Source organism: Camarhynchus parvulus, chromosome 22 (assembly GCF_901933205.1).
Source record: "Camarhynchus parvulus chromosome 22, STF_HiC, whole genome shotgun sequence".
Taxonomy (NCBI): domain Eukaryota; kingdom Metazoa; phylum Chordata; class Aves; order Passeriformes; family Thraupidae; genus Camarhynchus; species Camarhynchus parvulus.
Window position 1 is genome coordinate 4,477,707 of NC_044592.1, and position 27,745 is coordinate 4,505,451.

At 52.1% G+C, this 27,745-nt stretch overlaps 1 protein-coding gene across 1 annotated transcript; it reads right to left on the reverse strand.

Moving 5' to 3' along the window:
• Positions 1 to 1,250: 1,250 nt before the first annotated feature.
• Positions 1,251 to 27,658, reverse strand: GFPT1 (glutamine--fructose-6-phosphate transaminase 1). Its single transcript, XM_030964142.1, has 19 exons — positions 27,574 to 27,658; positions 20,921 to 21,028; positions 20,376 to 20,483; positions 19,890 to 20,015; positions 19,586 to 19,644; positions 18,542 to 18,676; positions 17,432 to 17,493; positions 16,631 to 16,710; positions 14,040 to 14,145; positions 12,792 to 12,955; positions 12,042 to 12,137; positions 11,652 to 11,749; positions 10,496 to 10,616; positions 9,858 to 10,015; positions 7,616 to 7,730; positions 7,225 to 7,352; positions 6,967 to 7,134; positions 6,361 to 6,522; positions 1,251 to 5,221 (listed from the first exon to the last, which is right to left on the reverse strand). The coding sequence occupies exons 1-19, from the start codon at positions 27,578 to 27,580 to the stop codon at positions 5,177 to 5,179; spliced, it is 2,046 nt and encodes a 681-aa protein (XP_030820002.1). The 5' UTR covers positions 27,581 to 27,658; the 3' UTR covers positions 1,251 to 5,176.
• Positions 27,659 to 27,745: the final 87 nt, after the last annotated feature.

A 27,745-nucleotide genomic window follows, 5' to 3' on the forward strand; every position in this document is an offset into this window, starting at 1 on the left:
ACAGACAGGAGAACTCCAGTGCAAACACAGCAGCAAGCAGTGACCTCTGGGGGTGTCACCTCCCCATCTGTGTCACCTCCCCGGGGTGGCTCTGGGCTTTGTTCAGTGCTCAGCACTCACATTTAGGGGGCTGGGGAGCAGAGTGGGGGCTCGGGGGGGCCTGGGCTGGTGTCACCCTTGGGACGGTGCCACCTTTGGGGTGGCATCACCTCAGTGCCAATGTCACCCCCAGGCTGGTGCCACCCGGGCAGGTGTCACATCGGGGCTGGTGTCACCCCAGGGCTGGTGTCACCCCCAGGGCTGGTGTCACCCCCAGCCGGTGTCACATCAGGGCCCGTGGGGCTGCCCCGCTCACCCCTGGCTCTGCTCTCTCTCCTCAGCAGCTCCGGGGCAGGGCCGGGCTCAGTCTCGGGAGGCAGCGATGCGATCCACCTGCAAAAGGGACCATGAAACACCAACTGCACCTGCAAAAGGGACAGGCGGCCCTAAAAACACCAGCTCCACCTTCCAGGGGTGCAATTCCAGCGATAATCCAGGGGAAATCCAGGGATGGAAATCGTAATCCAGGGTGCAATTCCAGCGTTCTGTCCCCCTGAGGAAATGAACCCATGAGACAAGGGGTGGAATTTCAGGTGGAATTCCAGGGATGGAATTCCAGGGATGGAATTCCAGGGGTGGAATTCCAGGGGTGGAATTCCAGGGGTGGAATTCCAGGGATGGAAATCCAGGGGTGGAATTCCAGGGGTGGAATTCCAGGGGTGGAATTCCAGGGGTGGAATTCCAGGGGTGCAATTCCAGGGGTGCAATTCCAGGGCGCTGTCACCCTGGCGTTCCCTGACAAAGGCACCCAGGTGTGGTTCAGCCCTGTGAGCCCCCTGCTCTGCTCTGGCCCTCGGGGTCCAGCCCGGCCTCACCCACCCAGGGCCCCCCCGGGAGCTGTGGAATGTGGGTGACACTCACTGAGCACGGCCAGGGATGGGCTGTGCTGTCTCGGTGATAATTAAATAATAATTCAGTAAGAATTAAGGTACAGGATCTGCCTTAGGGGGATCTCACAGGCTTTGTTGTGGAGTTAGGACAGGGCAGGTGAAAGATGAGAAATGAAATGCTGACTCTGACCCAGAACAGCCCCACGGGGCAGGAGAGGGGTGAGTTGAGCCCTGAGCTTTTCTGCTTTGTCCCCCCAGCCCTAAACTTCCCCAGGGGTCACCTCTGTCCTCAGTGGATTTAACTAAAGACCAGAAATTCCATTTGCTTAATGTAGGGCACTTGATTTTATTCAAAGGGTGAGATACAAAAAAAGTAAGCAAAGAGACAAAACCCAAATGATAATAAACACTACAGACAGAGTAAGACATCTCCTACAGCACACGACAAACACAGTCTGGTCCCACAGCCCCAGCCAGCTGGATATGTACAGCACAGAATCTACACGGGAGAAATGTGGGTTTGCCACTCAAATCTCTATTTACAGAAACTGAATTGAAGGCAAATAAAGTTTTCTTTCCTTTTTTTTTTTTTTTTTTTTTTTTTTTTGCCAACCCAAATACTTCTGGTTCTTCTTCTTCCTGTCCTGGTGAAGAGGAGGGACTCCATGCTTTGAGGCAAGTTTGGTACATTCAGGTAGGGTCTAAAATCAGCCACAGCTAAACACTGACCTGCTGCTTGAGCTAATTAATTTCATCCCCTCCTTCCACCCATCCAACTGTGGATCCCTGGCAGTGGCTGCACTGCAATGAGCAGAGCAGAGTTCCCAAATCAGCCCAGCTGCTGTCAAAATGATTTCCTCATTAATGATTTTACTGCACTAAAACTCGCTGCCCTTTGTCTTGTTGCTTAAATAAAATGATAATCTTCACTTGCATAAGACCTCGGTGGCTTGGAAACTGAAGTTGCAACGTTTGGAATTCAAAATCAGGATCAAACTGGCTGTTCAGGTGCAGAAAAACTGGATTTGTTTTTTTCTTCCTTCCTAGAGAGGCAGGAATGGCTGCAGAGGGTAGGTTTCATTTAAAAGGGAGGCTGGGGAGAAGCCTTCCTCACCAGAGTCTGCAATTGTGGCAATGTCACTCCTCTGCTGCTGTGGCTCTCTCAGCACGGGCTGTCCAGGCAGCTCTGGGGGCAGCAGGAGCTGCCCTGCCCAGCCCCGGGCACTGATGGGCTCTGCACACAAAATCCGGGGACAAAAAACTGCCCACAGCCCTTCTGCAGCACAGCCCGGGGGGAAAAACCAAAAAACCTTTCTGGCTGCAGCAAATTCCATGGGCAGCTTGACTGGAGCGTGGAATCGGTGTGAGAACTGCGGGGCAGAAAGGTGTGCTGAGCTTGGGGGGATTTGCTGAGCTTTGGGAAGTTGCTGAGTTTTTTGGGCATTTGCTGAGTTTTTTGGGAAGTTGCTGAGTTTTTTGGGAATTTGCTGAGTTTTTTGGGCATTAAAACCCCCCCAGGAGCTCAGGGCTTCCCTCCGAGCCCGTGCAGAGCTGCTGACACCAGAATAATCCGTGAGCACGGCGGGCAGGAGCTCCAGGTGGCAAAGTGAAGGTTTGTGTTTACCTGTGGCTCGATTTTAGAGACAGGGCTACTGAATTTTTCAACACCTCAGTGAGGAAGGAGAGAATTTCACTGGCTCAGTAAGCAAAACATTCATTTGGGAGAGCAGAAGACTGACTGGCTGTTAATAAATACCACGAGACATCCTAAAAGTTTTTCTAAGGGGAAGAGGAACATCATCTGTTCAGAAATGCAACACGGGGACAGAATGAGGTAAGGAAAGGCAGAAAGAGTCCTTTGTACATTCCCACTTCACCACCAACAACAACGAGGCGCTGACAGCTCCCAGCAGGGCGATTCCGCTCAGGGGAGCTGCGGAGCATCCCTGCTTTGGCAGATCTGGGCCCTCGGGGCAGGGAGCTGGGGCTGCTGGGGCTCAGCACAAACCCACGGCCCCGCTGCACACCCCCAGCTCAGCTCTTTGGTCCTCTCTGGCTCTCCCCGAGCTGGCACTGAAACTGCTGCACCAAAACTCCCAGGGCTGGCCGCCCCCTGCTCTGTGCCAGGGGGACGAAAAGGGGCCTTACATCATCCCCTCGTGGGGATTCTAACGAGTATCTATTAATTAACATTTAATTAATATTAATTAACAGGTGCTGTTCTGAGAGCAAAGGACGGGGCACTGCACATCCCTGGGCCAGGGGGAACAGGGGCAGCCCAGGCTGGAGCCGGCCCTGCAGGGCTTTCAAACAAGCTGAGGAGGAGGAGGAGGAGGAGGAGGAAGAGCAGCTCCCTCCCACCTGTAAGCACTGCACAATTTGTTTTCCCCTCCATCCGGGGCAGCCCAGCCTGGAGCCGGCCCTGCAGGGCTTTCAAACAAGCTGAGGAGGAGGAGGAGGAGGAAGAGGAGGAGGAGGTGCCTCACACGGAGCTTCTGCTGAACCAAAACGCAGCAATTTCCACTTTTTGCTCTCAAACGGACGCTGGCAGCACGATGCGCCCCCAGACCAACAGATGGGACAGGTTAATAAACACAGGCACTGGCTCTGAGGAGCTTTTCCAGGCACTCAGCATTTCATTTCATTAATTTAAATTCCTCTGGGCCTTGCGCTGGCACTGACCTGAGGGTCCCTGGGGGTTTATAAAACACAGAATTCCACCGAGTCTTTGGGAACACCCCCTGTGCCAGGGGAACTGGGCACTCCCCATTTGCCAAAGGCATTTCTCAGGGCAGTAAACCACCTGGAATATTCCCCAGCACTGCTTTCTACCTTGTGGGATGCTCTGACAGTGCCTGTGGAAAGCCAATTCAAATCCCAGCAAGGTGGGAGGAAATTCACCTTCCCACACTAGGAAACACATAAGAACTGCCCTTTGGTGACTCTGAAAAAGTCAGGGTTTCAGTCCTGAAGGTGTATTTTCTGCGTCATTCTGAGTATTATTTTCTGTGTCATTTTGACTATTTTCTGTGTCATTTTGAGTATTATTTTCTGTGTCATTTTTGATCCTCTTCAAGCTCGTCACGGAAATATTACCAAGGTAATTTCTTTAGGTAATTCCTTAATTACCAAGGTAACTTTCAAAGGTTATTTCTGCCGTGTTTATGGAGCCTTTTTATCCCCTTCAGGTGTGTCACAGAGCTGGGTCCCTCAGGTGTGTCACACTCAGGTGTGTCACATCCAGGTGTGTCACATCCAGGTGTGTCACAGAGCTGGGTCCCTCAGGTGTGTCACACTCAGGTGTGTCACACTCAGGTGTGTCACACCCAGGTGTGTCACAGAGCTGGGTCCCTCAGGTGTGTCACACTCAGACCTGTCACACTCAGACCTGTCACACTCAGACCTGTCACACCCAGGTGTGTCACACCCAGGTGTGTCACAGAGCTGGGTCCCTCAGGTGTGTCACACTCAGATCTGTCACACTCAGGTGTGTCACACCCAGGTGTGTCACACTCAGATCTGTCACACTCAGATCTGTCACACCCAGGTGTGCTCTCAGTTCCAGGGGAAATCCTCAGCACAGCAAAAGCTCCCCTTGTTTTAACAGCCCCAAGCAGCAGCAGCAGCAGCAGCAGCAGCTCAGAGCCAGCCCTGCCACCCCTGTGCCCTGAGCCTGGCCCTGCTGGGTCCCCCTGGCCCCAGGATTGTCACCTGCCCTGGATTTGGCATGGATAAAACCCCTGTGGAGCAGCAGCAGCTCCCTGGCTGCGCCAGCTCAGCTGAATCCCCTCCTGGGGCAGAGCTCACCCCAAAGGTTTGCCTGCAGTTCCCTTCACTGGTGAAATCCCTGCCCGGGCTCCTGTTCCAGCTGTGTGTCCTGCTGTCCTGAGGGCACTGAGAATTCCTTCAGAGCTCTCCCAGCAGTGGCTGGGCTGAGCCACGCTGCCAAGGGACAGTGACAGCAGCTCAGAGTAACCCCTCACCTAGAGGACTCAGCAATCTTTAAGGAAAAACCATTTAACACCTTTCATGGAAGTCTACTGATCAAAAATAAAACCCAGAGCTATTGATGTAGCACGTGGAATCAACTGGACAATCACTAATGCAATGGAATTGTGGTGATCTTGTACACAAACAGCGATTTACCAAAATAAGATTTACCTAGGGGGCTTTAAAATCGAGTTATTTTGGTACCAAAAAAAGTCTTTCATTTAATTCCCCTTTGCCCCTATGATTCAGATGATCTTTCACTCTACAGTTACGGACTTGGCCAGATTTCTTGGAAAATCAACCTGCAGAGAGGGAGGAGAAAGAACAGGCTGGTGAGTATTTACACACTTGCTTTGTTTGTTTGTGAAGAACTCTGTAACCCGTGGAATGCTCTGCCTTCCAACTGGAAACAATCCAACACATCCTCACGTTTATTTAGGCCAATCAGCGCAGGAAATAAAACTCCACAGCCCTGATTGCTGCAGCTCCTGGGCCAGGGCTGAGCAGAGCTTCAGTCCAGGCTGCTCCAGTGCTCAGAGGTCACTGACAACAGGCAGGGCCAGGGTTTGTATTCAGATCAAACAGCAACCCCAAACTGCCCAACACCCTCTGGGGGACGCTGAGGGACCCTGAAGCTGCAGCTTGGCCTCTGAGCTCCTCCCAGGACACAAGGGCTTGGCCCTGCAGAGGTTGGAGCAGGGTGTGCAGAGTTTCTGTCCCTTCCCTTCCCTGGCAGCCCTGCAGGGCCTGGCAGCTCCCACCACACAGCCCAGCCCAGCCTCCTGCAGTCCTGCATGGCCACAGCTGGCCACAGCTGGCCCTGGGCCCTGCAGCAGCTCAAGCAGTGCACAGAGAAGCCCCCAGCCCTGCAGCCCCAGCCCTGCAGCAGCCCCCAGCAGGCACAGACATGTTTTCTGAAAAATCCTTTCCTTAGGATTTTTCCTCCTGAGAAGCTGAGAGGCCTCAGGAACACAATGCACACAATGGTTATCTGCTGCTGTGGAAAACAACAGGTGCATCTGTGATTGGTCTCATGTGGTTGTTTCTAATTAATGGCCAATCACAGCCCAGCTGGCTCAGACTCTCTGTCTGAGACACAAGCTTTTGTTATCATTCTTTCTTTTTCTATTCTTAGCTAGCCTTCTGATGAAATCCTTTCTTCTATTCTTTTAGTATAGTTTTAATATAATATTTATCATAAAATATATAATATTTTATGATATATATATTATATCATAATTATGCTATATATGATATTATGATACATATTATTTCTATTTTCATGATAATATATATCACTTCTGAAACGGGGAGTCAACATTCTCATCTCTTCCCTCATCCTCGGGCCCCTGTGAACACGGTCACACCCAGCCCTGCAGCAGCCCCAGCCTTGCAGCCGCCTTGCAGCAGCCCTGCAGCCCCCAGGGGGTGCAATACTCACATCGTAGCCCCGGAGCACGGCCAGGTGGAAGGCCAGCAGCTGCAGGGGGATGACGCTCAGGATGCCCTGCAGGCAATCCACCGAGTGGGGCACTTTGATCGTCCTCTTGTTGTTCTTGATGGTCTCGATGTCCTCCTTGTCACAGATCACCACGGGCCGGCCCTGCAACATAGGGCAGGGGCTGAAGGGAAGCACATCTGGAGGGCTCTTTCCTGAGGGGAAGCACATCTGGAGGGCTCTTTCCTGAGGGGAAGCACATCTGGAGGGCTCTTTCCCTGAGGGGAAGCACATCTGGAGGGCTCTTCCCTGCCAGTGGCAAAACCTACTGCTTAATTTAGAACCAAACGGCTTCACATTGAACCAAATTTAAAACCAACTGGACTTAATTGAGAACCAAACAGCTTCACGTGCCCTGCGGGGTATTCAAGGGTTAAACAGACCATGCCAGGCCTCTGCAATTGCTGCAAGGACTGCTGTGAGCTGCCCACAGCAGCCAGGGAGCTCACAGGTGGGCAGGGACACCCAGGTGAGCAGAAGGGGTGCCTGTGAGTGCCTCTCCTGTCAGGAGCAGCCCCTCTGGAGCCCTGCAGAGCCCCCAGCCCTCACCTGCCGTGCAATGACCTGCTGCAGGGCGTTCTGGCACTTGGCATACGTGTGGTCTCTCATGATGATCATGATCACAGGCATCAGCTTGTCCACCAGGGCCAGCGGGCCGTGCTTCAGCTCCCCAGCCAGGATCCCCTCCGAGTGCATGTAGGTGATTTCTTTGATTTTCTGCAGGGGGGGAAGGAATTCATGACACTTTGAGCCCCCTTGTCGTGGTTTTTAACCAGCTCTGTGAGTTCTTCAATCCCAGAACCTTACCAAGGCTCCCTCCAGACACGTGGCATAGTGGTAGCCCCGTCCCATGATGAGCACAGACTTCTGGTGGTACAGCTCCGTGGCCAGCTTCTGGATCTCATCATCCATGCTCAGCACCTCTTTGATCAGGTCTGGAGGGGAGGGAAAGCCCAACCTGAGTGTGCCCACGCCCACCTGCGTGCCACAGCCACCCTCTCTGCAGACCCAGCCCAGCTGGGCTCCCCCTGCCCCAGACCCAGCCCAGCTGGGCTCCCCCTACCCCAGACCCAGCCCAGCTGGGCTCCCCCTACCCCAGACCCAGCCCAGCTGGGCTCCCCCTACCCAAATCCAGCCCAGATGAGCTCCCCCTACCCCAGACCCAGCCCAGATGAGCTCCCCCTGCCCCAGGCCCTACCTGGCAGCCCCTTCAGCCCCCTCATGATCTCCTTGCGCCGCTCCTGCATGGAGATCCTGTCGTCACACATCATCAGGGCAAACATCACCAGGGACACGAACTGGCTGGTGTAGGCCTGCAGGGCACACAGAACATCACTGCTGCACCAGACACAGGGAATCTCAGCCCAGCTTCTGCTCTCCAAGTGGCACCTTTGGTTCCCAGCCAGCAGCAGCAATGGACCTGGGCTCACCTGGGCAGGTCTCACCAGTGATCTCCTCACACCCCAGAGGATTCAGACACAGCCACCAAGATTTTCTATTCCATAGCCCCTGATTTTCTATTCCATATCCCCTGATTTTCTATTCCATAGCCCCTGATTTTCTATTCTACATCCCTGCTGACTGCCAAGCCCTGCTTTGTGACCATGCCCAGGTCCTGCCTCACTGCCAGTGACTCCTGAGAGCAGCAGGCACTGCCTGGAGGTGTTTGGGGGAAGCCCAATCCACCACCACCAACCCCAACCAGCTGGGATTTCCCTGGGCTGCACTCAGGGGAACACAAAGGCAGCTGTGATTTCCCAGCTCCCTTCTTTAGGAGCAGCCTAAACCTGAGCCTGAACTCCTGCCCTGCCTTTGGGGGCAATCCCTGCCCAGGCAGGTGACAGGAGGGCTCACAGCAGGGCAGGAATGGCCACAGGGACACCTGGGGGACACCTGGGGGACTCTGAAGCTGCAGTTTGGCCTCTGAGCTCCTCCCAGGACCAAAGGGCTCGGGGCCAGCCTGGCCCTGCAGAGCTTGGAGCAAGGTGTGCAGAGTTTCTGTCCCTTCCCAAGAAAAGAGCAGAGAAAATTCCAGGTGGCTGCTCTGGAATGGCTCTGAAGGAACCCAGAGAAGCTCTGAAGGAACCTGGGATGGCTCTGAAGGAACCCAGGATGGCTCTGAAGGAACCCAGAGAAGCTCTGGAGGAACCCAGAGAAGCTCTGGAGGCTGGGATGGCTCTGAAGGAACCCAGGATGGCTCTGAAGGAACCCAGGGAAGCTGCATTTGTTCTGCCTGCCGGGGAGCGGGAGCTCTCTGCTGGCACAGCACCCAGCATGCCTGGGCTGCTCAGAATATTCTCCAAAGGAAGTTCTGGGCAACCCCAGGGCAGAAACTTCTCAGGTTGTTATTTCCTCTATGCACAGTTTTGGTGACTCCCCACATGATCAGAGAAAAAATGAAAAATGCCGTTTCTCTCCAAGCTGTAAGTGCTGGCCATGTGAAAACAACAGGACAAACAGCTCCTTCAAGAGTTTCTTGTAAGAGACTCATGAATTTTCCATGATCAAATTCCCCCATGAACTGTAAAACTCAAATGTGGTTTTTGGCTGAATTTATGTAACAGATTGACATCATCTCGCCTCTAAATTTAACTGAACCAAAGCAGATTTCAGCCTGCAGAAGCACTTCACCCAAATCAAAGGCAGCAAAGCAAATTCTCCTATACTGCATCTCCCCCAGCCAGAACAATCCTGTTATCTGGACACAAACAGTGGGATTGTGTAAAAAACATTTCCCCCATTTGCTAAAGGGATAGTTTTAATATCCCATTTTCTTTGGTAAAGCACAGCCAGTGAGGGAGTTACATGCAGACAAAGTTTCCTTTATCTTATCTAAAAAAAAAATTTAAAAAAATTAAAATAAAAAATAAAATAAATAAAAATAAAATCAAATAAATTGAAATAAATAAAATATAAAATATAAAAATTAAAAATAAAACCAAAATCAAATAAAAAATAAAACAACAATTAAAAAACAAAAAATATTTTATAAAAAATAAAAATAAAATATTTAAATAAAATAAAAATTAAAATTAAAATTAAAATTAAACAAATAAAAATAAAATCAAATAAACAAATAAAAATAAAATCAAATAAAAATTAAAAAGAAAAATAAAAACAAATTAAAATAAAAAATAAAATAACTAAAAATAATAAAATCAAATAAAAATAAAAATGAACAAAATAAAATTAATTTTAAATTTAAAACAAAATCAAATAAAAATCAAATTTAAAAAATAAAAAAAATTAAAAGTAAAATAAAGATTAAATAAAAATTAAAAATAAAATAAAATAAAATAAAATAAAATAAAATAAAATAAAATAAAATAAAATAAAATAAAATAAAATAAAATAAAATAAAATAAAATAAAATAAAATAAAATAAAATAAAATAAAATAAATCCCCCCCAAATGCAGCCCAGCTGGCGGGGCTCACCCACCTTGGTGCTGGCCACGCCGATCTCGGGGCCCGCGTTGATGTGCACCCCGCAGTCGGTCTCGCGGGAGATGGAGCTGCCCACGGTGTTGGTGATGCCCACGGTCAGGGCTCCCCTCTCCTTGCAGTACCTCAGGCACATCAGCGTGTCTGCAGTCTCCCCTGGGCCATGGGGCACAAAGGGACACAGGGACTGGTGCTCAGTGCCGCTGCCTCTGCTCCTGGGAAATGCCCAAACTCCCCAAAGGCAGCCCCGGGGTTGCTGCTCCCTGCACAGAGGAGCTGCAGCAGCCCCTGCACACCCAGCGTGAGCCCTGAGCGCAGGGCAGTGCCACCCAGAGAACACAGAACCCATCTGCAGCTGTTGGTTCACAAAAGGCAGCTCTGGGACCGTCCCCCTTTAACAAAAATCAACTTTATTCGTTTTCCTGGTTAATAAAAACCCATCTGGGCCAGGCTCCTGTAGTGCCCAAGGTGGATCCATGGAGGCCTTTCAATAACTCCCTACTTTATTCTGGAACTCTGCTCTGGGTCCCCTTGCCAAGGCACCACCACCCACCCACGCAGTCCCCCTGGCGAGGCACCAAACTGTGCCCTGCAGCCTCGCCCCGAGCTCTGGCAGGGGAGGGAGCCCAGGAGTACCTGACTGGCTGAGGAAGAAGCAGACATCATCCCTGAACACGGGGGTGTTCCTGTCCAGGAAGTCACTGGCCAGCTCCACCATGACAGGTAACTCAGTCAGCTCCTCCAGCACCTGGCGGGTCTGGCACGGGGAGGGGCAGGAAGGCAGGGATTACATCGTGTTTATAAAAGCACAAAAAAAGCTTTCTAGCTGCCACACACGCTGGAAAATATTACTGTTCAACTCCATGTGACAATTAGTGCTGGCTTACACTTTAATTACTCATATTGCCCACACTCAAATCACCACCAACCCCTGCGAGGAGCAACCTTGCCTTGGCACCACCACCAATGTGATTTTTAATAAAAATTCACCTGGGCAGGGAGGTATGGGGGAAAACACATTGGCCTGTGAGGCCAACTCCTCCCTCAAATGGAGATTTCTCTAAGTCAGTCTCACTGCTTACATAACCCTCCACACAAATTATGCAATGCTGGGTGTCCTGAGTGTGTCCCAGCCTGAGGAACCCAAACCCCCCCTACATCCAGGCCCTGCTGGACCCCACCTGGCCCCTGGCAGCCCCTGCATTCTGCTCCTGCAGCGTCCCTCCCCTGCCAGCTGCCTTTTTTAACAGAGCAGCTTTTGTTTTCCAAAGCCTTCCAGAGCCATGCAAGTCACAGGAACCACTGCCCCAAGTTCAGCTTCATCAGCTTTTATTTCCTGCTGCTGCTGCTGTGAACTGACCTGGTGTTTGCAGCTTTCACAAGGGCCCTCCCTCACTCACCTGGGTGCACTTGCTTACTCCTAACCGGATTAAGAACCAATCCCTACCCTGAAATCAATCCTTAATCTGCTTGGCACGCTCCAGGGAGAGCTCAGAGCCTCCTGCAGGGGCTCCAAGAGAGCTGCAGAGGGACTGGGACAAGGCATGGAGGGACAGGACCGAGAGGAGTGGCTTTAAACTGAGAAAGGGCAGATGAGATGAGATTATTAGGGCAAAACTCTTCCCTGGGAGGGTGGGCAGAAGGATGCCCAGAGCAGCTGTGGCTGCCCCTGGATGCCAAGGCCAGGCTGGACATTGGAGCGGCCTGGGACGGTGGGAGGTGTCCCTGGGGTGTCCCTGGGGTGGCTCTCAGGTCCCTGCAGCCCAGCCCAGCCCCTGGGCCCAGCACTCACTGCCACTCCTGCGTGGTAGCTGGTGCCACAGGCGATGAGGATCAGACGCCGACACCTCTGGATCTCCTTGATGTGATCCTTGAGCCCCCCCAGGTTCACTGTGGGCAAGAGCAGAGAGCCCAGTCAGGGTGAGCAGGGAGGAGAGGCTCCCAAAATCACTGGTGCTAACAGAGTGCCACCATGTCCACCACCAAATGTGCAAAAACCCATCAGAAATGGGACCCTGCCAGCAGCACGTGGAATTCTGGAGGCACTGTGACACACATTTCATTCCACATGGAATTCTGGAGGCACTGGACACACATTTCACCTCAGCCCAGCAAGGTTTCCACCCCTCCCTCCCCTGCAGCCACCGTGGACACTCAGTGAGGGAGGCTCCAGCTCAATTACCTGTGTAGTCATCAAAGTTGACCCTTCCTCTCATGGTGTTAACAACAGACTCTGGCTGCTCAAATATTTCCTTCTGCATGAACGAGCTGAAGTTACCTATGAAGAAATACAGAAAACAAATTAGAACACTTAAGTTACAGGAGGTAACTTAAATTTTAAATTACCTCCTGGTAATTGCCATTTTTCCCTGTGTATGTAGAGAAAATCTTGGACCAGCCAAAGATTATTAAACTGATTTTCTGCCAAAACACCAGCTCGTGATGAGAGCTTGATTCAAGCTTCTGGAAGGTGTCAGTGAAGGGCAGATCCAGACTGGCAACTTTGTGAGGGATCAGTCTGGGTTAAAAACCAGATGGCTCCAAGCAGGAGGCCAAATCCTCAGCCCCACAACTCTAGACTAGAGGGGAAGTCCCATGACATGTGAGGACGTTTTTCCCCATGAGGATGCTCCAGCACCAGACCAGGCTGTGGCACCTCTGGAGATGCTCGAGGCTCCTGTCCCCACTTGGGGCAGGGGTGGCACAGGGTGACTGCAGCCCCAACCTGAGAATTTTGCCTTCAAGCAGGAGGCCAAATCCTCAGCCCCACAACTCTAGACTAGAGGGGAAGTCCCATGACACATGAGGACGTTTTTCCCCAGCACCAGACCAGGCTGTGGCACCTCCGGAGACGCTCCAGGCTCCTGTCCCCAGTCAGGGCAGGGGTGGCGCAGGGTGACTGCAGCCCCAGCAGGCAGGCAGGAGCTCTCACCCTTCATGATCTGCTGCAGCTCCATCTGCAGAGTCTGCACGGCCCGGCCCGGGTGGTCGCCGGCCGTGCGCTTGACGCGGTGGATGGACAGACGGCCGTCCACCACGGCCGCCACGTCGTCGTCCTCCAGGAAGATCACGCGGTTGGTGTGCTCGATGACAGCGCTGTGGGGACACGGGGACATCACAGCTGAGCTCAGGACATCCCTCTGCCTGTCCTGGACTGCCCAAACCCCTGCCGGGGGCTCAGAGACCCTGGCACTGAGCCCAAGGCCCCTGTGACTTTGATTTTAACTCATGGAAAAAGTTACCAACCTTAGATGAGGATCTGCAAGCCATGAAAGTCTAAGTAGAATAATAATTAGTTTGTCATGGGGTGAAAAATAGATTTTTGGGTTTTTTAGAATGGGGGTTCAGGGGGCAAGATGGAGGCACTTTTGGGTTGGTTTAGAGTAGAAGCTCACTGTCTAACACAGGTGATAGGTATTGGGCAGTAATTGTAAATATTGTACACGTAGTTTTTAGTATAAAGAGATAACACTGCCCCAGGGGCAGGCAGAGTGCCTGTCTGTCCTGCTGAACAGACCTCAGCTGGACAGGAGAAAGAATTTTATAGATAATTATACTATACTATTCAGATATATAATATATTCTACTATATTATATAGTATATAATATATACTCTATTATACTATTAAGATATATATTATTCTATATTACATAGTATGTATAATATCCTATATTATACTATACTATCCAGATATATATTATATTATATAGTATATAATATATACTATATTATACTATACTATCCATATATATATTATATAGTATATAATATATACTATATTATACTATACTATTCAGATATATAATATATTATACTATATTATACTATACTATTCAGATATATAATATATTATACTATATTATATAGTATATTGATGGTGGTGCAGCGATCCCTGGAGAATCAACACAATTCTCCTCATAATTAGCACCTGGCCTGCTAATTTAGGTCAGGACTCCCTCAGGTTTCCTATCCCTGGGAAATCTTAATCACAAATGAGCCTGAAGAACGGTAACACTCTATTCCAAGGCCAGCGCTCATTATTCTAACAGCAACTCTGTTTTGATTAGCATTTGTAAAGTAATTTGTAAAGTAATTCACAAAGAAAACCCCAGCCTCCCCATCCCTTGTTCCTTTAAACAGGACATTCCTACCCACACCAGAGGCGCTGGGAAGCCCTACCTGGCATCAGAAGCAAAGTAATATTCCACAGCTTTCTCCTCCACGGGGAAGAGGCAGGTGGTGCTGTCCACTCGGGACAGGTTGCAGCTCCCCTTCTTGTCCTTCCCTAGGAGACAGGAGGCTCAGGGGCTGCCCAGGCGACAGCCCTGGCACAGGTGACACCCAGCAGAGCCCCCAAAGCACGGTACCAACATGAAGCACTATTTTCACGCCTGCAGGTGGGCACAGCAAAAGGAGCAGCAGCACTTGTGCCCATCCTCAGCTGGCTTGCAAGAGTCTGATTGCTTTTTAGTAAGTCTGCAAGTGCGTTACTAGTGTGTCTGAAATTTAGAGGAAAGTATCAGGAGAAAATCCAAATTAATGTTTTGTGGCAGAGAATTCAAGGTGCTTTACGAGCAGCCACATTTCCCCATTAAACCTGCCCTGTTATCATTCTAAGTTTCCTCTCTGGAATGGAGCAGCTCTTTCTTTGTTACCCTCAGCACTGGGGAATTCTCTGTGTGCCCACCCTGAGCACCACAGGTGGAACCCAAACCTATTTCTGTCTGCCTGAGCTCACTGTCAGACACAGCCCAGGGAATCCAGGATTGAGCTCGGCCTTGCTCCTGCCCCAGCAAACACAACCACCTCACCCTGCTCAGGAAATCACACCTGGGCTCATCAGGGGTGCACAGCCCTGAGAGCCAGCTCGGGGAAAGTCTGTCCTCAAAGTTCAGCCTTTCACCAGGGATCCTTTCTGGAGTATCTGGAAATTCCCAACACTGTCTCCTCCTCCTCCAAACTGCTGCTCGGTGGTGAAGCTCATCAGGGATGCAGAGGAGGCACCCAACACCTACTGCTCAGCACCAGCCTCCAGCAGGATTATTTGCCAGTCATTGTGCAGGGTATGGGGAGGGAGGGGGTGGATTAATCAGCTTATCTCCCAAAATGGGACTATTGCTGAAGAACAGCAACACTGGAGTTCCTCCATTCTGTATTTATTGCACAATCCTGGAGTTGTTTCACCTACTAGACACTGATCTGATTCAGTGATGCAAGCACAGCTCGTGCTGCTCTGGCCTCCACTTCTGCAGGTGAAAATGTGAAGGAAAAATACTGCTTTCATGCTGCTACTCAGTGAGGAAGAACCACTCAGGCAGTGATTCAGAGCCTTCCAGTGCAGTTATCAGGTCAGTGAATGAGGAGAACAATGCCTTTGCTGTGCAGCTGAGGCAGGACAGGCTGATTTGGTGCTGAGAAGGGACAGAGCAGAGCTGCCAGTGGCCACTCCCCACCAGAAACACCCAGATCTGATCAGAACATGCAAATTTGGGTTCTCAAAATAGAGCTTTTCCCTGCATTGCCTTCATTATGTGGCATTGCTTTCCTGCATGAGAGCTTCTGCAGGTGCAGGCACATCCTCCCCCCAGAAAAGGGCTCTCCCGCCTCAGATGTGAGCTGGGCTGGCCTTTAGAGCCCTTCAGGACAGTAACACATGGCTCCCCTGATAAATGCACAGGGGAAGGGAGGCCCAGCTCGGGCCAAGCTCAGTGCAGCCTCCAGAGGCTGCAGCTAGGCTCTCACCATGCTCAGGGTGAGGACAGGGCTCTGACAACCCAAACTCCAGCAGGAATTTCGGGCAGTGCTTGCAGCAGGATTGGCAGCAGCCTCCTGCTTCAGTGGGGTTTATTTTTAAGGTAATTCACTGTTTCCTTCTGCAGCCAGAGCTGCAGGAACACTCAGTACAAGCTGCCCTGTCATCAGTTTTTGCACATATGTCCCAATATTTGAAGTGGGATGGGTGGATTTTCCTGTGTGCTGCTCGTGGTGTTTCTGATCAAGAAGGAATTTTGATTTTCCCACATGTTTCACTGCACTACACGGAAAGCAACAGCCACATAATAAAAAGACAATGCGTATTTATGATTCCTTTCCTAAGGAGCTGGAGGATTTGTCTGAAATTTCAAGTGTTAGCTTTTTTTCTCTGGTGGGCACCTTCCTCCATTTTTATGGATATTCCATCAAAAGAATGATCCATAGATTGTACGGCTGGAAGTGCAATTGGGAAAAAAAAAAACAAAACAAACAAACCAAATTTGAGCTATTCAATAAAAAACCACAGTGTTACACAAATACATGAATGCTACTGCTTATCAGCCAAAAGGCAGAGCTGCTGGGACCGGCTCTTGCAGCAGGGATGAGCAGCAGGACAGGAGCAGCTCCTGGGATCCCTGCACTGCTCACAACACAAATCCAGGCACTGAGCAGGCTCAGACCCCTCTGACCACAGCAATTACTGAGTCACTCTCAGAAATTTTCAATTTACGGTCCCCAGGGCTGGGGCTGTCCCCATTCACCTGTCCTGTACAGGATGGGGATGTGGGTTAGGATCAGGGTTTAGGGTCAGGTTTAGGGTTCAGCTGTCCCCACTCACCTGTCCTGTAGAGGATGGGGATGTGGGTTAGGGTTGGGGTTAGGGCTGGGGTTTAGGGTCACGTTTGGGGTCAGGTTTGGGTCTGTCCCACTCACCTGTCCTGTACAGGATGGGGATGTGGGTTAGGATCAGGGTTTAAGGTTAGGTTTGGGGTCAGGTTTGGGTCTGTCCCACTCACCTGTCCTGTAGAGGATGGGGATGTGGTCTGTGGACAGTTTGTGCTCGCTGCGCACACCGATGAGCAGGGGGCTGCCTCTCCTGCATGGACACAGGGACAGCTCAGCCCTGGGGACACCCCCCTGGCCCCCCCAGGCCTTCTGCCCCCCTCAGCTGCAGGGGGACACAGCCAGAGCCCCCAGAGCAGCTGCTGAAGACACTGAAACAACCCCAGGATGAAGAACATGAGGATGGGAGGAACCTGCATCGGGGATGGAGAAACTCCCCCAGAGTCACTGCAGCCCTGGGCAGGGACAGCCCCTCTCTGCACCCCTGAACATCCCCCAGAGTCACTGCAGCCCTGGGCAGGGACAGCCCCTCTCTGCACACACCCACACACAGGTTTTGGCACTGGAGAGCAAGCCCAGCTGATGCTGGTGTTGAAAAGTGGGACAGAAAACCTGGACACGAGGCTGGCCCAAATCCCAGGCCAAGTGGAGGAATTGTCCAAGTGCTGCCACGAGGGGAAGCACAAAGGAAAAGGTAAAACCATCTCCTTTCAGATCATACCCAGAGGATACCAAAACAAAGCTGTTCCAGACCAGGTGTGCTACAGCTGGTCAGTAAGACATTTCCACAATATTTCTGGGAACTTTCTGTTATGACAGATGGAAAACAAGAGAAAGGAAATGAAAAACAACAGCCACCCTCTCCCAGCACATACAGTGTGATGAGCATGATCTCCACTCTGTCCTCTAACTTGGGGGTACAAAAACAAGCACCAGGCAGGGTGCAAGAATGTTCCTTCCCATGGCACACTCACCTGGTACCGACTGCCTGCCCAGGGTAATGAACACTCTTGAACACAAGGGCAAAAGCCCCTTCCTGCAATAAGAAAAACAAACTTTATTCCCTCAGCTGAGGCCAGGCACTCTTTCAGTGCTCCCAGCACAGAAACTGCTCCTGTGTTTCTGTGGACACAGAAGAGACACCCCAGAGGTTTCACAGATGTTTCCAGAACTGCCTGCAGCTCCAGCCCCCCCATCCTGGAAGGATTTCCCCACCCTGAGCCTGGCAGTGCATCCTCAGCCACTGAAGGAGCCTCCTGAACCCCCAGAGAGACCCCAGACTCCCCTGGCTACCCCAGTGGCTCCTGCTTTAGCTCAGGCTGCAGTCAGGGGACCTGCAGAGGCAAAGAGCTGCCAAAAGCAGCACCAAAACCGAGGGAGCAACACGAGTTCCTGGCAGGTAACCTGGCAGGGAAAACCCAGCTGGGTGCTGAGGGGGACAGGGGAACTGTGCTGGGTCCTGCTCCTGCACACAGGCAGGGAGTGGGGGCAGAGCAGCTCCCAGCCGGGGGCAGCAGCAACCCCTGGGCTGATGGAGCTTGGGAAGGACTGGGAGCAGCTCTGGGAAGGACTGGGAGCAGCACAGACTGCCCCAGGCTGGGGTTTTGGGAAGGACTGGGAGCAGCACAGACTCTGCCAGGATTTCTGAGCTCTGGGAAGGACTGGGAGCAGCTCTGGGAAGGACTGGGAGCAGCACAGACTCTGCCAGGATTTCTGAGCTTTGGGAGGGAGCGGGGACTGGGAGCAGCACAGACTCTGCCAGGATTTCTGAGCTTTGGGAGGTGGGGATTTTGGGAAGGACTGGGGGCAGCACAGACTCTCCCCTCCCCACTCCCACAGCCCAGCCAGGGGCTGGCAGCCTCCAGAGCTGCCATGGCCCAGAGCTGAGCCCTTTCCCAGCTGAACACCGACAAAGAGCCCAGAACACCAAGCCCAGCCCTGCAGTGAGCAGGCAGGGGCAGGAGCACAAAGCGCTGCCCTGGCGGTGCCCAGCCTGCAGCAGCCCCAGGGTGCAGGGGGTGTTTCTGGGGCTGTGTGCCCCCCGTGCCCGTGCCCAGCTGCCCCCTGCGTGCCCCCATTGTTACCAGCTGCTGGATGACCCTCTCCACCAGCGTGGAGAAGCTGATGTCGTCGCTGTCGCGGTTGTCGTACATGTACTTGACCAGCTTGACGATGCTCTCCGTGTCCGTCTCCGACTCGAACTCGTAGCCCTTGCTCTCCTGCAGGGACAGCTCCTGTGGCTCTCCAGCCCCCTGCCTCCCCTCCTTCCCTTCCTTCCCTTTCCTTGCTTTTACTACTCCTTGGCCTTCACCTTGCCTTTAACTTCTTCTTCCCTCCTTTTCTCATGCTTTTCCATTTCTCTGCTCCTGCCTTCCTCCCTCACCTTTCCTTTTCCTTCCCTTCTCCTTTTCCTTCCCTTCTCCCTTTCCTTTCCTTCTCCCTTTCCTTTCCTTTCCTTTCCTTTCCTTTCCTTTCCTTTCCTTTCCTTTCCTTTCCTTTCCTTTCCTTTCCTTTCCTTTCCTTTCCTTTCCTTTCCTTTCCTTTCCTTTCCTTTCCTTTCCTTTCCTTTCCTTTCCTTTCCTTTCCCCTTCCATACTGCAGCTGTTCTTACTCTTTTTCCCTCTTTTTTCCCATCCTTCACTCTGCTTTTCCTCTTCCTTTTACTTTCCTGCCTTTTTTCCCTTCTCACATTTTCCTTCCATCCTTCCTGCCTTTTAAATTGCAAGGATATGAGGAGAGGGCAGTGAGAGGGAGTGTGAGATAAAGGAGTGTGAGGGGCACAGGGAGGGGGTTTGGGTGGGAAGGTCTCAGTGGGAGAAGGAGTGAGGATGAGGAGGGAGTTGTGGGGTGTCAATGTCAGGATATGAGCGGGGTAGGGAGGGAATGGGGGTGTAAATGTGAGAACTCCCAGAGCAGGAGAGTCTGTGAGTGCAAAAATGTGACTGGGGGTGCAGGAATGGAGGAGAGAGGGGGAAATCACTGTGAGAGAGGAGTGAGGAGTGAGTGGAGATGTGAGTGAAGGAAGGGGTGAGTGGGGAATGGAAATGGGGAAGTGAGACCAAGAATACAACAGGAGTGAGCTGGGCAGTGGGAAAGGAGGGAGGGTCTCAGGCCCAGGGGTCACTCACCAGGAATTTCTTCAGGTCCTTGTAGTTGGTGATGATGCCATTGTGGATGACAATGAACTCTGGGGACAGAGGAAGGGCCCTGCTCAGCCCCAGCCTGGCAGCAGCTCCCCCAGGACACAGGGAGGGTCAGCACAGGACCCCAGCCCCTCAAGATGCCAAGCACAGCCCCAGGAGCAGGCACTGACCCCAGGAGGAGCTGTAGACCCCCCAGAACTCCCAGCCCAGCCCCAGCAGCAGGCACAGCCCCCAGCCCAGCCCCAGGAAGCCCAGCAGCCCCCCGGGAGCCCCCCAGGCCAGCCCAGACCGTTGTTCCTGTCGGAGCGCTGCGGGTGGCTGTTCACCGGTTTGGGCTCCCCGTGCGTGGCCCAGCGCGTGTGGGCGATGCCCAGGTGCACGTCAAACTCGATGTCCAGGTCCATGTCCTGCTGCTCTGCACAACAAAGGTTCGGTCCTGAGGGGCTGTCCGTGCCCTGGGAGCCCCAGAAGGACCCGGGGGTGCAGGACAGCAATGCTGGCAGGGCCAGCGAACCCCACAGGACACGGATCAGGGCTGGAAAAGACCTTTGGGATCATCAAACACCAACCAAAACCTCGAGGGGTTTGAGGGAACACACAGAAAAATCAGGGCTGGAAAAGACCTTTGAAATCATCAAACACCAACCAAAACCTCGAGGGGTTTGAGGGACACACACAGAAAACAGCCTTTACACCTCTGGAAATTCGTGTTTGTGGCTAAAACAGGGGATATTCCAAACAAACACGAGGGAAAGGAGGAAAGGGAGACACTTACTGTGAACCTCTTCATCCAGAGCCTTCACCTTCCCCGTCTGCTTGATAATGTGGATTTTGCAAGCATTGGCCTCCCAGTCTTTGTCATTTCCTCCGTCCAGCCCCACACCTGAACCCCCCCGTGGGACATGGAGAAAGAGGGTCAGGTGCAGAAGTTATTGCAGCATTTTCTGTCAACAAATCCTGCCCTTTTTGATTCTTCCTGACCCCCTTCCCCAAGAGCTGGCCTGCCACATAAAGGCAAGAATTAGAACTCAGATTAGAACTAAGATTAGATTAGAACTAAGCTTTCCCTTTGTCATCTTGTCGGTATTTTTAAAGCCCTTGGAAAACAAACAAACAAACAAAAAACCAAAACCAAAAAAAAAAGGAAAAAAAGAGTGCTTATAGAAATCTGTATATTGAGGTTAATCCAAACCTCTGAGCACGGGCACATCCAGTTTGTGTTCCAGCTTTCTTAAACAGCAGAAGGTGGCACAAAGCACTCCCAGCAGCCCAGGAAAAGCCCCCCAGAGCCCCCCAGAGCCCCAGCAGAGCCAGAGGTACCTGCAGAGTCGTAGCCCCGGTACTCCAGGCGCTGCAGCCCCTTGATGAGCGTCTCCAGGATCTCCCTCCTGGTCCGGGGCACATGGTAGTTCAGGTAAGCAAAGATGCCTGGGGGGGAGAGGAGAGTCAGTGCCACCAGAGCCAACTCAGGTGGGCACCAGAACCACCCCAGGGGCACCAGAGCCAGCCCAGGTGGGCACCAGTCCCACCCCAGGGACACCAGAGCCAGCCCAGGTGGGCACCAGAACCACCCCAGGGACACTTCTGGAACTGGGAAAGGTGGGCAGGGAGCACTGGGACACCTCTGGAACTGGGGAAGGAGCACTGGGACACCTCTGGAAAGTGCCAGGAGGGGAAAACAGGGCTGCAGGGAAGGTGGAGGGGAAGCAGAGAACAGCAAACTGGGAACAAGGGATGGCAGGGATACAGGGTGCCAGGGAATGCTCTGAGATCACAGCACGGCAGGGTTATAGGGTGCCAGGGAATGCTCCATGCCCATGGGATTCCAGGGACAAAGGGTGCCAGGGAATGCTCCACAAGCACAGGATGGTTTCTGGCACAAGGACTGCAGCTTGTTCTCAACCAAAATCTGCCTCCCTCCAGAAGGGCTGGCTTCGGACACCTTTGTTAAATCCGAACCCAAACCAGACAGTGACTTCAGACGTTGCTTTCTCTGCAGATTTCAGCAAGCTCAGTCACACCTGCGCTAAAAAACCCCAACCAAGAGCCCAACCCCTGCTCCTTGTCCCAGATCCCAAATGCTGGCAGAGCACAGCAAAAGGGGCACAAAGTGGCAGCGGCCTGCCCACAGGGAGGAGAGGGAAAAGCAGAAAAGCAGAAAAGCAGAAAAGCAGAAAAGCAGAGTGTTTATCCCTGCCTGCACTGCAAACAAACACTGAACACCCATCCAGGAAGGAGCCAGCCTGGCACTGAAAACAGCTATTAATTACAGCACAGTTATATTAAGATTATTCATGAGGCCTGGGGAAAAAAACACCTGGATCCAAGGCTAAGAAAGCCACGAAAAAAAACCCAAACCTCCCCAAAAAACCAACCCAAGGAATTCAGTGCTTCTCAGAAAACACACTATGAAAACGAAGGAAACCAGAAGAAACACAAACACAGTGCTAATGCTGTGAAATATGGACATGCTCTTCCAAAAACCAGACCTGGGAGGTTCAGTTTTGATTCAGTTCAGCTTTTAGATCCTGAGAGGAAAATAAGCAGAATGATAATGGAGATGCCACCGGGAAAATCCAATTCTAAGAACTCATCTGTGAGCAACACATTTTACAAATGAGAAGGCAAGTAAGACAGGGATGTTTAAAATTCACCTTGGAGAAAACAGGAAAAAAATGAAATAAAAATAGAATATGCCTAAATGATGCATCGTTAAAGTAAAAAGTGAGACCACAAGGCTCCTGTAAAAGAACACAAGTCTTCCTAAATGCATGACTTACTAATCTGCAGGCTAATATCCAATATTTGAAGGCTTATCACCCATTTGTGATACTTATCATCGTGAACTATGTGCAAATAAACTTCATTTATTGGAAATATTTACAAATGTGTTTAATTTTCCCCTTTCCAAACATCCTGTAATGATGTAATTCTTCACAGCTGGGGAAAGTTTGAATCCCCATGTAGGAAACAGCATTTTCTCTGTCTCTCAACTGCTGGATCACTCCCATCTGAGCAATCACACCTTGTAACCACTTCTAATTTTAAGCACAGTTCCCAAATGCCCCTCCCAGCCCAGGAAAGGCCTTTGTCACACCCCAGAGCCACAGTGCCCTGCTCAAGCCTTGCTCTCCCTTCCCTGAGCGATACTCAAATCAATCAAGGCATGAAAACACAGAAAGTGCACAGAGCTTTGCCAGGAGCCCTCCCAGGAGCGGCAATTTCACCCTCACAGTGACAGCTCTTTGAAATCCCTCAATGGAAACGTGATTGGGGTGGAATTCCAAGGAGCTGTGCACCTCCAGCCTGGACGCCAGGTGCTGCAGATGCACAAGCTTGGAGCAGAAACTCCCCAGAGCTGAGTTTCAGGTCCCCAGCAGACCCCAAAGAGGAGTTCTGGTTTCAGTTTTGCACACTTAGATGCTTTTCCAGGCACTGCTTTCCACACCTGCCCCCTGTGACACTGCAGAACCAGCCCCAAGAGGAACCAGGACCTCCAGGGACACCGATTCACTCTGAGCTGGCTTTGCTGGAGGTGACACAAAACCTCAGCCCTGGGGACTTCCTTCTCCTCCAGCCCTGCAATGGTGAATTCCCAGCTGCAACAGGAGAGGGAGCAGCAAGGTGTGCAGGAATTCCCATACAAGAGGAGAGAGCAGCAAGGTGTGCAGGAATTCCCAGCTGCAATAGGACCAGGAGCCCAAAGGTGTCAGGAAAGGAAGAGAGAGCAGCAAGGTGTGCAGGAATTCCCACACAAGAGAAGAGAGAGCAGCAAGGTGTGCAGGAATTCCCACACAAGAGGAGAGAGCAGCAAGGTGTGAAGAATTCCCATACAACAGGACAGAGAGCAGCAAGGTGTGCAGGAATTCCCATACAAGAGGAGAGAGCAGCAAGGTGTGCAGGAATCCCCAGCTACAACAGGAGAGGGAGCAGCAAGGTGTGCAGGAATTCCCAGCTGCAACAGGAGAGAGAGCAGCAAGGTGTGCAGGAATTCCCATACAACAGGACAGAGAGCAGCAAGGTGTGCAGGATTTCCAGCTGCAGGAGAGAGCAGCAGGTGTGCAGGAATTCCCATACAACAGGAGAGAGCAGCAAGGTGTGCAGGAATTCCCACACAACAGGACAGAGAGCAGCAAGGTGTGCAGGAATTTCCAGCTACAGGAGAGGGAGCAGCAAGGTGTGCAGGAATTCCCATACAACAGGAGAGGGAGCAGCAAGGTGTGCAGGAATTTCCAGCTGCAGGAGAGGGAGCAGCAAAGGTGTGCAGGAATTCCCACACAAGAGAAGAGAGAGCAGCAAAGGTGTGCAGGAATTCCCAGCTGCAGGAGAGGGAGCAGCAAGGTGTGCAGGAATTCCCAAGAGGGCAAGTGTGCAGGACAGACAGCAGCAAGGTGTGCAGGAATTCCCCACAAGGCAGAAACACATTGCTCCCCGTGAATCCCCTGCGAACACACTGACAAACTCAGGGCTCAGCCCCACAATCAGAGCAGCAGTGACACTTCACAGCTCAATGAAACATTTCAGCTGCTAACCCCACACAGGACTTTGCGTGCGTGGACTGGAAAGAACAACTCAAAGCTTGTCAGCTCATCAGGCAGCTCTTGAATCACACTGAGATCCACACAAATAAGTTCTCTCCAGTGAAATCCCTTGAACAATATCATTTAGAATATAAAGCAAACCTCCTTTCTTGCAGGTTTGCCTTAAACACCTCACCTGGGGAGCCACCAGAACAGGCATTCTGCTGCTTCTGACACTCAGCTCTCTCCCAGAGCTGATTTTTAACACTCAGGCACAAATCCTATGTAAAGAATTCCCTATAAAGAGTTGGTCATTTAAACAGAATAGCATTTCCAACAAATGGGCATTATTGATTTCTGTAGCTGACAGTCACAATACTTTTTCTGAAAACTTTATTTTCCCTGTGAACTTTTTTGGAGCTCAGGTCCCTTAATTTCACATTGCCAGGCAAATGAAATGCCTTTACCCCTTCCAGGTAAATGGCTGAGATACATGAAGGAATTGCTTCTTGCAATCCTTTCCCTACAAAAGCAGAAAAGCCCTCAGGCTGGGTTTACTTCCAAATTCCTTTTCCTATTACTGTTCACTCATTTCCATAGACCTTGTTATCAGCGCATCCACCTGGCAATTCCAGGGAATCCTTTATCCCAGAGCTGCTGCTCAGCCCTGCTGCAGGAGCTCCTGGAGTCCCAAAAGATCCCTTCTTCTGCCCAGCCTGAGGAGCACAAGGCCAGGCCAAGCTCGCTGCCACTGTTATGTCTGAGAGCTGACACTCAATTCATCACCTCCAGGCTGGGAAAAAAGGCAAAACCAGAAAAACATCCACCCAGTGGGGATCCACATTTGTCCAGGGCACACTTCTCTCGCTGCCCACGCTCCCTCTCCAGCTAAAGAGGGCAGGGCTTCACCTGCCCAGAGTAAACAAGCAGAGCAGCAACTCCAGGAGTCACCCTGGGCCACAGCTCCCTGCTGCTCTGCAGGGCAGGCACCAGGCACAGCCAGGGGTAACAGATGAGGAAGGGCGGAATGTCCCCACCGATGTACATGCACCCCCAGAACTAGAAACTCAAGTCTTTCCTGAGCCCATTCTTATCTTCAGGAATCACTAGTAAAGCAAGACCTGAATTCTGCCACCCCAGACCTGAACTCTGCCACCCCAGACCTGAACTCTGCCACCCCAGACCTGAATTCTGCCATCCCAGACCTGAATTCTGCCATCCCAGACCTGAATTCTGCCACCCCACACCTGAATTCTGCCATCCCAGACCTGAATTCTGCCATCCCAGACCTGAATTCTGCCACCCCACACCTGAATTCTGCCACCCCAGACCTGAACTCTGCCACCCCACACCTGAATTCTGCCACCCCAGACCTGAACTCTGCCACCCCACACCTGAATTCTGCCATCCCAGACCTGAATTCTGCCATCCCAGACCTGAATTCTTCTGTCCTAGACTTGAATTCTGCCATCACAACCCCAGACCTCAATTCTGCCACCTCAGACCCGAATTCTGCCATCCCACACAATTCTACCATCCCAGACCCCAATTCTGCAACCCCAGACCCTAATTCTGCCATCCCAACCCCAGACCCCAATTCTGCAACCCCAGACCCCAATTCTGCCATCCCAACTCCGAACTCTGCCCTCCCTTTTGCTCCCTAAATCCAGCCCTGGCAGATGACAAGTTTACTGATTTACAGAACAGCCCTGGAAAAACCAGTTTCCTGAAGTGTCTCACAGATGCCATTGAACTCTCAGACCAAAGCACACCCAACTCACACCTGGCCAGGTGCTCAAACTGCAGGTGTGTGACACACAGCCAAGGACAAACCCAGTTCTTCACCGCTAGAAACAAACCCCAGCACATCCAAACAGCACTCACAGCAGGCCCCAAGGCACTTGGAGGCTCCTTTCCTACACCTGCCCAGCAGCACCAGCCCATCAGATTTTGTAAGGTCACAAACCTGAACACCAGGCTGAAAACACGGCACTGCTAATTCCAGTCCTGAGGCTGGAATCCCTTCAGCGTCACAGACTGAGGTGCCTGAGAACTCAGCTAACAACAGCACCACTGTCACATTTGTTTCTTTTAAAACCCATCTTAACCTTTCTGCGTGAACTGGATAAAACTCTGAAGGCAGGATAAAGCCAGGTTTGTCCATCCCCAGCCACAATTCCATGACAGAAATGTTGTGTTTGAGGCCCTGCAGCTGCCACAGCCTGGGAAATACGGATCCTGCTCCAGTCAAACACTTCTCACTCCAGGATACATCCCAGAGCAACCCTCAGCAACAGAGACCATAACCCCCAGCGCTTTTCTCACTCTTCCCCTAAAATGTTTCAATATCTAAGAACTTCACTTGTATCCAAAAGTGGGGGAACACCTTAAATCCTGAGCACAGCTGAGGAACTGCCCGGTGTTTTCAAGGCAGAAAAGACAAAGAGCAAAATGTAAATATTGCACATTTCAAAGGCCAAACCCCAAATACAGCAAGCACGAGGCACCAAAACCACCCCTATTCTTGCAGCAAGCTATTTATAATAATAATTATCCTTTCTATTCTTAGCTTTGCTCCGCTTTGTACTTTCAAACACGAATTAACACGGTGTTAAATGTGAGCTGAGGTTTGAGTCTCTGACTGATTCTCCACAGCTTGACAGCTTGAAGGCAACGCCGGTTCCATCCCACAAAAACAATGAGAGAAATGGCAACTTGCACATCAAGTGCAAAACACACAGTCCCGCTGAGAGCATAATTTTACACACAAAAATACAGGGAAAGAAAAAGAAGGTAGTGTGGAAAGAAAATAGGGAAATCCAAGAGAGTGCCGTTGCATAAATTTCCATGGAAAAACAGGAAGAGATAGGAAAAGGATAAATGACATTCCTGTGCGTGAAGGATGGGCAGGGTGGCTGCATTGCCATGGGAAGCGGAGTGGAAGGAGAGGAGAACCAGAACCAGAACCGGCCCCGGCTCGGGGCACAGCCGGGCCAGGCCGGACCCCTCCGTGCCACACCGGGCCAGCCCGGACCGACCTGCGGAGAACAAATTACCGGAGCAGCAACGCCTAAAAACCACCCCCGGCACCGGGTGGGAGCGGCGCCCCCGACAGCAGCAGAGCCGCGGCTGCAGCGGCCCCGGAGCGCCCTTTCCCCGGCCCTGCCCGCCGGGATCCCCCGGTGTCCCCGGGCCGGCCCCACCGGCACAGGGCACAGCGCCCAGCCCGGGGCACCGGCCCTTTGTCCCCACGCTCCGCCGGCAATCGGCCCTTTAAATCCCCGGCACGGAGCGAGCCGCCCCCCGCGCTCGGGATAACGGGGCCGGGCCGCTCTCCCCTCAGCCGTGCCCGCGTCCCCGCCCGGCCGCGGCCTCACCGCGCCCGCCCGGGCGGCTCCTCCCGCCGCGCCGGGGCCGGGCCGGGCCCCGCGGTGCCCCGGGGCCGCTGCTCACCGCACATGGTGCGTCCCGCTCCGCAGCCGCGCTGTCTGTGCCGCCGGGGCCGCGCCCCTCGCGCCAGGCCCGGCGCAGGCCCCGGCCCGCCCCGCCCCGGCCGCGCCCGCCATTGGCCGCGCCGCCCGCCCGCCCCGGGACGTGGCAGCCGCTGCCGGGGCCGCGCCCGCCG